Source organism: Euprymna scolopes, chromosome 4, assembly GCF_053919585.1.
Source record: "Euprymna scolopes isolate OS-2025 chromosome 4, ASM5391958v1, whole genome shotgun sequence".
NCBI classification, from domain to species: domain Eukaryota; kingdom Metazoa; phylum Mollusca; class Cephalopoda; order Sepiida; family Sepiolidae; genus Euprymna; species Euprymna scolopes.
The window spans coordinates 35,844,368-35,855,836 of NC_136485.1; the positions used below are offsets into that span (position 1 = coordinate 35,844,368).

General features: G+C 37.8%; 1 protein-coding gene across 7 annotated transcripts in view; it reads left to right on the forward strand.

The window, feature by feature from the left end:
- LOC145267089 (uncharacterized) overlaps window positions 1–3,544 on the forward strand; it is a 92,004-nt gene extending 88,460 nt beyond the window's left edge. For all 7 annotated transcript variants that reach the window (XM_080123138.1, XM_080123086.1, XM_080123123.1 and 4 more), the window contains exon 11: window positions 3,317–3,544. In XM_080123138.1, coding sequence (XP_079979264.1) covers window positions 3,317–3,442 — 126 coding nt within the window. In that variant the 3' untranslated portion in view covers window positions 3,443–3,544. The remainder of the gene's footprint in view (window positions 1–3,316) is intronic.
- Window positions 3,545–11,469: the final 7,925 nt, after the last annotated feature.

Below are 11,469 nucleotides of genomic sequence, written 5' to 3' on the forward strand. Positions count from 1 at the left end.
CCATGTCCCTGACAGTATAGATGTAGCGTTTTCCTTAGATACTAACGCCCAAGTACGTGTGTGTAGTGATGTGTAAAAAAAGAATGAAGTAAGAGAAAACAGGAACGCCTTTGATGAAGGTTTTTTCAACGTAAAATTAATACACGTGCTCTGATTATAATCGAGTTAATTTGGCGGAACACCTACTTCCGGCCAAGGGGGATAACTAGAATATTTATTATAGCTAAGGCACCAAAGGTAATTTAAATTATAACATTTTCCCCTCCAATAATTATTATGTATCGAGTTAAAAAAAGGAGAATTAAAGTTACTCTGTCCAGCATTATGTTATAAAGGCCTTATATTTACTTGAGAATCGTCGCATTCTGGACGACTTTCATACTGACTCCCTGGGATTTTAATCAACTTCTTAGGAGGCATTGATTTCTTCAGGATCGGGCAAAGGATTCTTTTCCTCCACTTTAGTCATGTTTTCATCAGTAGGCGGCCATTTAGAATCCTCAGGACTAGGAGGATTGCTTTCAGTGTGAAGGTCTTCTTCATAACAGGAGTTAGGAGCCAGGTCTCACACATTAATAGTAGTTTTGGCACCAAAAGATAGCCTCACATGAGCATAGTAGGGGTTGATGTCTAATAGGGTAGCAGGAGTTACAGCCGAGTTTACTAGTCTTAGTATGATTTCTAACATATACTGGGCCGAGTTTTGCCCAAGATGGAATCGAAGTGGCAGAGAAGGAATTACAACTATATTTAAGTAGCCTGTCATGAGGAGTCATATTAGTAGCAGTGCAGAGTAGCGATTTAATTGAGTGAAGAGTGTCAGGTAGTATGCCTTCCCAATAGGGCAACTTCATGTTGCTAGAGTGTAAGGGTATTTGGATGGCCATCCATAAAATTCTATTGAGTTTTTCAACCTGCCCATTACCTTCAGAGTGATATATACTAATTTTCGAGGTAGCAATACCTTTCCCATGTAAATAGTCTCTAATTTCACCAGAAATGAAGTCGGAGGCCCTGTCAGTATGTATCATATCAGGCATACCAAAAATTGAAAATAGATGGTTTAGACAGTAGATAATGGTTTTGCTTGACATGTCCTTACAGGGAAAGGTAAAAGGAAAGCGAGAGTACTCATCAATTATGGTGAGTAAATATTTGTTACCATGTGAAGAAGTAGGTAGGGGCCTTTGAAGTCAATGTTTAATTGCTAAAAAAGTAGTATAGCCTGTATGAGTGTTCCTTTGTTACAACTGGCAAATTTGTGCTTTAGGTACTGACAGGAGGAGCAAGTCGGTTATGTTTTTAACTTGTTCTAATGAAGTGGTTGAGCTATGTAACACTAGGATGACATAGTCTAACATGCAAATTGTGAAGGTCTTGTAGAGTGTGAGTTAGAATCTGTCAGATGCATTTTCTGTTCCAGGACGGTAGATGATACTGAATTTGAACTGTGACAGTTCAATCCACCAACGACATATCTTATTTTGGATTTTGGTTGGTTGGTTGGTTGGTTGGTTGGTTGGTTGTTTTTGTTTTACGGCATATCAACCCTTTTCGGGTTATTTAATGCCGAATCCAAAGACTTTGAAGAAAATATTTTTAATAGAATATATTTGCTGTTTTCAAGTCCGTTTCTATTTAACCCATAGTTGGAACCCTAACAGGTACTACCACTCCGGGTCAGAGTAGACCTGGGAGCAATGGTAATTAAAGGGTGGCTCCACACTCCCCAAAGCCCACAAGCTGGGGCCTCGCCACTGGATATAGTTTAAGGTCATATCCAGGACCCCCATTGAGGGACTTTTACCCTCTGCAGGAGGGCAGTCGGTGTATTCTAATGCCCCACCGACAGAGCCATTTGGATTTTGGATTTCCTATTGTTGTCAAACATGAAACTAATGCTCTTTTGGTCCATAATAACTTTGAAGTGCCTTCCAAGAAGAAAGTGTCGCCACTTTCGGAGAGCTTCAACAATAGCAGCAGCTTCCTTTTCAACAGCATGATGCTTAATTTCATTTGGGTTTAGCATCAGTGAAAAGAATGCAACAGGTCGACCTTGTTGGTTTAGTGTAGCAGCTATACAGTAATTACTTGCATCTGTTTCTACTTCAAATTCCGGTGCTTATCTGCAGTTGGGCCTATAAAAAAATTTTTTACAAGAAAAATCTTTATGTTAGTTTAAAAAAAGTGGTGGATCACTTTTCTATAAGTTAACGTATAATGAGCATTTATTTTATGGCCACTTGTTTTGGTAGGGCGGGGGGAATGTACAATGAACACAATTTTTCATAAAATGAGCGCCTACACGTTGCCCCCCTCCTCTCAGCAGAAAAGTCTGTGTTTATATTTGGGTGGGGGTGGCGAGACAATTGACTTTGAAAAAAAAGGTGGTAAAACCCTGTAAATACATTAACTTTAAAGGATTTTTTCTAGAGGGCGGAAAGTCGATTGTCTGCCTTTGTTGATCTTACATTCCCGACATTGCCAAGAGCTGTTGCTAGCAGCATATCATTCGAAGTGTGTCCTAGATCTTTCGTTCAACTTCCTATCTTCTTATCCTATCATTTTCTCACTGGTGACTGTTGATGAGGACACACGTCGGTCTACAAAAAATAAAATAAAACAAACACAAGAAAAACACAACACCCAAGGTTTCACATATATCCGACGGTTAGACTTGTGAGTGTGTGTGTCCATAGGCTCACTCTCGCGTTCTGTCAAGGCTAGGCTCGTCTGTCAATTGTCAGCTTATCTTGATCTCTGTCTTGTTGTGAGCTCTAAAACTGTTCATGCGCCATCAACCACTCTCAACTATCAACTCCCAACTACCTGGCGTCGTGATCCCAAATCTCACACCCTGGTTAATGGGAAGCTGCCCTTCCCTCTCTAGCCATCTCATTGACCCCCCCCCTCCCCGTCAAGTGTCATTGATTCTCTTTGTTATCCATTCTGTAGATTTCTATTGTCATTTGTCAAATCTAAAAGCTTGATCTAAAAATGCTCATAGATTCATTGTTTGTCATTTCTTACTCTTTAATCATGGTAAGTTATTTCCTACTTGTCCCTCAGGTCATCTTCATAATATCACACAGGTAGAGGATTGCATACACTTGTACAAAAAGACTGAAGAATAGCATCTGGTAGGTAATTTTGTGATTAGTTGTGATTTCGCTTGCTAATCACTTTATGCTCAGACATTTTAACAGACATACAATTGAACCTACTGTTGGTACGTATTGATTTTCTTGTTTGTTTTTACTGACCAAATTTTATAATATTATTTCATTGGCTTTCTTCAATTATTTTATTTCTACAGATTGCAGCCCTTGAAATGGAATTACAGAAAAAGTCTGCCTTACTCGACTTTCAAATGAAATACAACAAGGAATTAGAATATCATATCAACTTGTTGCATCAAATCTTTCTGGGAAAGAAAGCATGAATCTTTTTTTGTCCAAAATTTTCAGCCAATGTTTCCTGGTACAACTTACAGAAAACTAGCAAAGAAAAAGAAAAGCAGGAATAAAAACTAAAATTCACGTCATTTGGCTATTTTTTGTTTTCAATTCCAATCTTTGCATGTCAAAGATTTATTTTTAAAAAAATATCAATATATTTTTAAATTAAATCTTTTCCGTTTTTCTCAAATATTTTTTAGAATTTTTCAAATTTCAGAGAAAATAACAATTCAATAAAATTTGTCTTAATAAAAATTAAAAAAAACGAGTAGGAATTCCGTTGCAATATTTTACTTTTTAGGTCACCATTAGGTCATGTGATATATTTAATGTTTAAATCATTTTAGCAAGCATCTCTTTTGGAAGATCACAAACCCCTAATATGGTAAAAAAAATCTAATTTTTTAAAAATGTTTTTTATATAGAGTAAAGATGTGCATTCATAACCAAAACTTTGATATAAGGAGCTAAAACAAAAATACTACTGCAAGGTCAAAAACTAACCAACAATAAGTGTTATATTATATGGAATAGATTCTGATCCAGAAAACAGCAATTCTTCCCCCTTTGTCAGAAACATCGCTCATGGAATGTGAGGACTAAAGAACAAAATAAAGAAAGCAAGAGTTACAAGTCTGCTCTAAGTAAACCCATGGTTCACTTTTTCCTCTCCTTAACAATAAAAATAATGTTAAATGAAATATAATGCAAAATAACTCTGGTTATTACATTTATTAAATATAAAAGGTGTTATTTAGCAAATAATATAACAAATTATATATATATATATATATATATATATATATATATATATATATATATATATATATATATCAATAGATTACTTCTCTTGTCTTCTAAATGAAAACCTCCTCCAGTCTATTGTGTTAATAAATTATCTCCCTTATCTTCCGAAATAATCACATTTGATTGAGCAAGACAATTCTCTCTGATTAATCATTTAGTACAACTTTTAAAATGGATTAAACGTTGTAGTTGGAGACTCGCTTTGAAAATAAAACTTTGATACAAACATTTTAGGTGAAAGAAAAAGTTATTTATTTCGTTCGTTTTCACATGCAAGTCGCTGACACAATCACAACACGACAGTCTTATGCTTTTACCTACAATCAACTGTTGTGTTGCAGTAAATCTCTGTAGGACTCGCACATCGATGACTCGTTTTCAAAGGGTTAGGAAGATGAGACTCACGTACTTGTCAAGCGTACCTTTCAAATCGCCATGCATCTTTTCTTTTTCCTTTCAATCTTGATATATACATATGCATATCATTCCATGATATCACGCTCACGGCTTAAATGCTAACGCGACATTAAACTCGGCACAGGTGTCATCAATATCCATATGTGTCCTGGCTTGGTCATTTAAATGATGGAGCCAACGACTACGTTATATTAGTACTTAATTTTAGTGAGTTAAGGCTAAAAGTCAGTTCCATTTTGAAATAATTTTGTTTTTGACAGGAAGCATTTCTGTTTAACCCAAACAGATACTACCACTACTACTGTGGCCAATAAGAAAAGTGATGCTACTCGGCAGCACATGTAAGGCCTTTTTTGGAGATGTTCTTGCCACAGGGAAGCTATTCCTATGTAAGCACATTCCATGTCCATGGTAATTTTGGGGGTCAGGTTTGGATATCCAGTTAGAATAACCCTTAATCGAGTAATCATCTACGGAAACAAGTTAGAAACAATGCCAGTTTCACACACAAACAAAAAGTCAGGTTTAGTCTCCTATAATTCGATTTCAATCTGGAAGGTTGGAACATAGATCTCTTATCTTGGAGAAGGAGACCTGGTAGTGGAGGTCTACATTGGAAGGTAGGGTTACGAGTTTAATCTTTTTTTAAATTGTTTTCGCTATTCATAGTGAGGTTGGGAAGTTACGTGGAAAACGTAAGCAGAGTTGTTGAGAACAGGGTATGGAAAGAGAGAAAGAGTAAAGATTTTTTTTGACTAACGATTAAAGAAAAGCTGTAGCAATTGCCACTAATATGGCATCAAGGAGCCCCACCAGAAACTACTACACAGTCCAAGTGGCAATACAGCAGTCCTAGTACTTTGTATCTGCTGACCTGTCCTTTTAAATAATTAAACTCTACTCAAGTTCCACCAATTATCGTAATGTTGTAAACTCGCCGTCTACCTGACACTCATTAACTATTATTCTTGAGTGGCCTTTGGACCTTTGTAAGTGATGAGCTCTATAGTTTTAAAAAAAATTAATAAATGAATAAAAAAGAAAAGAAAAGAGCTCCAAAATTGGAGGCTCACCACAACATGGAGTTTGGAATTGAACTTAGATTCTAGATTAATTTAGTTTGTAAGCCTATATAATCTAAACAAGTAAGTTGTAATTAATACATTCTATTTAACCCATAGATGAGGCCCTGACAAGGACTACCACTTTTCCAGGTTAGAGTGGACCTGGGAGTAGTTCTAACTAGGTGGTGACTTCCTTATATTAGATGGAAGAAGCTGAAATTTTGGAAAACTCCAAATTAGTGTCTTTTACATATACTTTAAATTTCATTAAAATCTGATAAGTTTTAGGGGAGTTCTACCCCCATATCTCCTTTAGAGAAGGTATATAGAGATTTGACACATATTTAGACCACTTCCATTGTCTTTCCCAGAGAATTTTATATATATATTTTTTTTCTATCTCATGTTGTTATAAACAGGAAAGATTTAGTAGTAAAAATCTGTAGGTTTTTTCAACATGATGTATGTGTGTATATATATATATATATATATATATATATATATATATATATATATATATATATTTTATTTTAAAATTTAAACAAGGCTTATACAGGGCAGGCCAAAATAAGGGTCCTATTTTTAAAAATTCATAAATTCATGTAAGTTTTAAGAAGTGTTTTTCGGCCAAAATTTGTTTTGTTTATTTCAAAAAATCTCGGAAGGGTCAGTCTACACACACATAAAGTTTGGTGAGTTTAACTTTTATTTTGTGGAAGTTATTCAAATTTAAAGATTGGACCCTTATTTTGGCCCACCCTGTATCATGTAAGTTCTTTTCAGCAGTTATATATATACTAACGGGGGGTACCCGGCGTTGCCCGGGTGTTTGGAGGTGTGTGTAGCGGGCGGGGGTGGGGGGTGTTAATGAAGACCTAAGAATAAGCAAAGTAAAAAAAAAACAAAAAAAAACAGAAAAACGAACGTTAAAAAATCTGAAAAACACGTGAAAAATGGCTTAAATAACCCTGCTTCAATATTAAAATTTTAAAAATCAAAAAAAAAAAAAAAGAAGACATCTCATACCACGATTCGAACCCAAAACCTTTAGATAATGAGACCACACTCTAAGCAACCGAGCTAAGACAACGTCCACAAAATTAGATCGTTTTTTTTAATCTTTAAACTAAATCAAGTTTTGACGTCATTTGCGCATGCATAGAACCGAACTCGTCATGAGAGGACGGTTTTTGCTGACCCCGCCCCCCGTAGAAAAACTGCTGATTTCAAGGTGAAGAAATTAACGTTTTTGTCCAATTTTTCGATATTTGTCGGGCTAAGGATGGAACTTTATAATGATACCGATCTGGCGAAAATCCGTGACCCGTGTGGAAAGTTTTTGTGAGACATACAAACACACATACAAACAAACACACATACATACACACATTTTCGCTTTTATATATATAGATATATATTATTTTTTTTTTTATGTCCAGTAGATGATACTTGGTGCATGTGGTTTGAAATGGTTGAATTCGTCTTCTCCGTGATATGTGTTGTTTAAATTTTAAAATAAATATGTATATTATACGTTTGAAGCCACATTACAACATAAAGATTTTGTAAAATACACAAACAGTTATTTAAGATTATTTATAATTTCGTGTGATAAATAAATGTTTATTCTACAAAATTTTCACATTGTAATTGGGCTTCAAATGTATAAAGTATATGTATTTTATTTTTAAATTTAAACAACGCTTATATCACAGAGAACACAACAGGGTATGGCATAAAGGTTTACTTCATAAGATCGCTAGCTATGGTATAGCTGGAAAAGTCTTCTCAATTATTAAATCATTTCTTTCTGATAGGTTCATAAGAGTAGTAGTTGAGGGGCAAAAATCAGAAGCTCACAGTATTAATGCCGGTGTCCCTCAGGGGTCCATCCTGGGCCCAACTCTTTTCCTAATCTACATTAATGATCTTCCAAATCACATCCTTACATCATTTGTAGACATTTATGCTGACGACACTACCATCTAAGACAGTAAACGACCAAGTTCTCTCCAATTCTCTCTCCTCTGCTCTTGAGCACGTAGTACAATGGGGAAAGGAGTGGCTGGTTACTTTTAATGCATCTAAAACCAAGCTTCTCTCTTTACATCATCAACATTCTAATCCACATTTGGCATCAATTGAAATGAATGGCTCTCGTCTTAAGGAGGCCTCAAGTTTTGACAAGCTTCTGGGCTTGACCATTACTCCTGATCTTAAATGGAACATGTACATCAAATCTGTTGCCAAGGCCGCTGGAAAAATGGTGGGATCTTTCTATCGATCCGGTAAATATCTCACTGCTGATGCTATTCTCTATCTATATAAGAGCCAGGTACATCCAAGGATGGAATACTGTTGCCACATCTGGGCAGGAGCTGCTAGAAAGGACTTGTCCTGCCTTGATAGAGTTCAAAATAGACTTCGTTGCCTCGTAGGAGATGTCCTTTTCTCCTCCTTGCAACCTCTATCTCACAGAAGAGATGTTGCGAGTTTGTCTCTGATGTATCGTTATTTTCATGGAAAGTGTTCGACTGAGCTTCAATCTATGGTCCCCCCTCGCCAAACTTTCACAAGAAACACTCGTCTAGCTGTAAACACTATCAATAATTCCCCCCACTCTTTATCTGTGCCTAAACCTAAACGTAGATTCCATGAACAAAGCTTCTTTCTTAGAACTGCACGCCTGTGGAATTGTCTTCCATTTTCCTGCTGACTACAATATGGTTGTGTTCAAGTCTAAAGTAAATAAGTTCTTGATGAGCCGTTCCATATAAGTTATCAAATTTATCAAATTTTCATTACTAATGATTACTATATTGTCCAATTTCTACTGTACACTCTTTAACCCTTATCCTTGAGTGGCCTCTGGGCCTTGATAATGTGGTGATGCCTATGTAAAAAAAAAAAAAAAAAAAAAAAAATACATTATCCAATTTAAACCACATGCTTCAAGCATCATCTTCTAGACATTAAAAAATAGATATCACCATTGAAAAGAACCTATGGATTTTTACTAAATATTTCTCGTTAATGACAACATAAGACAAAAAAAATAAACATCTATCTAGATATCTATAAAAGTGAGTGTAAGGACACTTCTCAACCTATATACTCAACGGATTTTGGATCTGCAGACTTGAAATTTGGTGTATAGGGTGTAGTACTTACCAACACAACAAACTCTTTTCCTGGACAACTATGGCTGGGGCAAAGTTTGATTTAAAACTGATACCCGAATTCGACGGATCCACTTCTGTTGTCGACTGGGTCGAAAGGGTTGAGCTGACCTGCAACCTCTGTGAAGTAAAGGGGGTGCATACCGTGATTCCCCTGAGATTGGCTGGAGGCGCCCTAAGTGTATATCAGCAACTTAGTGCCGCGGAGAAGGTTGATATTACCTGTATAAAAAATGCTTTATACAAGGCATTTGCCATGGATCCCTGTACGGCCTACAAAACATTTGCCACTAGGAAGCTCATGCTAGGAGAAACCGTGGACGTCCTCTTCGCGGAGCTGAAGAAACTTGCAGTTCTATTTGGCAATGGAGTGTCAGAGCAAACACTGGCATATGCATTTGTGGCCGGCCTTCCCACCCATGTTAAGCAACTGTTGAGGGCTTCCACCAGCGTATCTGTAACGCCCATGGAACATTTGTTAGAACGCGCTCGAGCCATTATCAGAGATGAGGAGGACCTGAGGGAACCGGTTGTAATGATGGCGCAGGCAGCCAAGACTAATGCTGAAAAGAGTTCCAGTTTGAGACCCACGACCAATGGGAGATGTTTCTGCTGTGGCCAGCGAGGCCATATCGCAAAAAATTGTACTAACAAGGGGCGGGGACGCCCGCACTGTTTCCAATGTGGTAGTTATGGACATTTATCCCAAAATTGTGCGGGAAATGCATCAGGGGGCAGGACGTCAGCACCGCCCTGTTCCCCGGACAAGATTTAGTTGAGGCGCAACCGACAATAAATGTGTACGTCGACCAAGTGCTTTGTTCAGCTCTTCTCGACTCCGGGTGCTCACACACCATCATGAGTGCCAAGTTGTGTCGAAACTGGACAAAGCAGAACATCAAAGTAACCACAATAGGTGGCAATACGCAAGCTTGCTGTGGAGCCGGAAGTGTCAAAGTCCACACAGACTCTGGTGTGGCCGCAAACATTAATGTGCTCGTGATGCGAGGGGATTTGCTGGGATTTGATGTACTGTTGGGATATGATGCTATTAAGGCACTGGGGGGGTGGTTATCGGAAGAGATGGGACTGTGCGATTTTTGGAAACCTCGGTGTGTGCTGCAGTTCACATTGATTGGCCTGATTTTAAGGTGGACTACGACCCTCACCAAAAAGCATGGACTGCATCGTGGAAGTGGACAGAAGGAAGGGCGCCAACCGAACTCAAGAATAGCATTGCAGAGTATTCAATACCCGACGAGGCCCGTAATGAATACGAGAAGGAACTTGAGGCATGGATCCAGTTTGGGTTAGACCCCCTGGAAACCGATGCACCACCAAGTTCAAGCGAGGACGAATATCTGGAGTGGTCAGCCAGCAGTCGGTCCTTGTTGATGGAACCCCACGCCATGTGCGCGATCTTTGCCCGGCTAGTGAAGTACATCCCACAACTACAGAGAGCGATGAATCATCAGATGATGAGCTGCTAATGAGTGAGGTCACTGACCAAGAGAGTGGTAGTTTTAGTTCGTCTGATCAGGCAGGATCAGAACCAGAACCAGAACCACACCCAGAACCAGAACCAGAACCTGAATCCGAGAGTGTAAATACCACCCTTCGCAGAAGCCAACGAAATAAGAGGCCACCCCCGGAGTGCACTCTATGTGATCATCAGATCAGGGGGAGTGTAGTACTTACCAACACAACAAACGCCCTCGTGTTTGTGCCTTGTATAAGCATGTGCGACAACAAAACTTGGGTTTTTATAAGCGGAAGTCTCGAGGTTGTCAGGAATCTACAGGCGCATGCGCAAGAGAAGGGATTGAGATAGTGGTATAAAGGCAGGTCGAGTGAGAAGGTTGTTGTTGTTGTTGTTGTTGTCATTGGATGTTACAGTGACGCGTGCGTTAGCAGGTGATTAAGAGGCGGTTTATTTTTGTGTATCAAGTCGCGCACCTCGGTGAAGGTCATATAAATCGTTCACCTCGGTGAAGGTGAAGGTCATATAGGGTATTCAGACATGTGGAAAACTTTCATTGGTTTTCATCCGGAAAATACCGCTGCTAAGGGAATCAAAATTGAAGAATTGGTATGTTTGGGTCATCGGATTTTTATGTTTGTCAACTGTATCATGACTGCGTATACACAAATGGTTCACATGACAGATTCCTTATTCTTAATAAGTAGATTTTAAAACACTTTTTAAAGATCGTGTCAAGCTTGCCTAATGGTTATTGTACTTGATTCATTGTTTTGAGGTTTTGGCTTCGATCTCAGCTAGACCATTTTTTATTTTTACTTACAACTAGTGAACTGTTTAGAAAAAACAATGCACAGATCTCAGTTTCTGAATGAGTTAAAATATAATATTTATGGGTATTTTACAACTGGGCAATGTCAGGCGGCCTGCTAATTATAAATAATCTTAAACAAATAAATGTGTGTTTATTTTACAAAATCTTCACATTGTAATTTGGCTTCAAACATAAAATAAAAAACCCAGATCAAAAATATGCAGTAATGAGAAAATAATAAAAATATAAA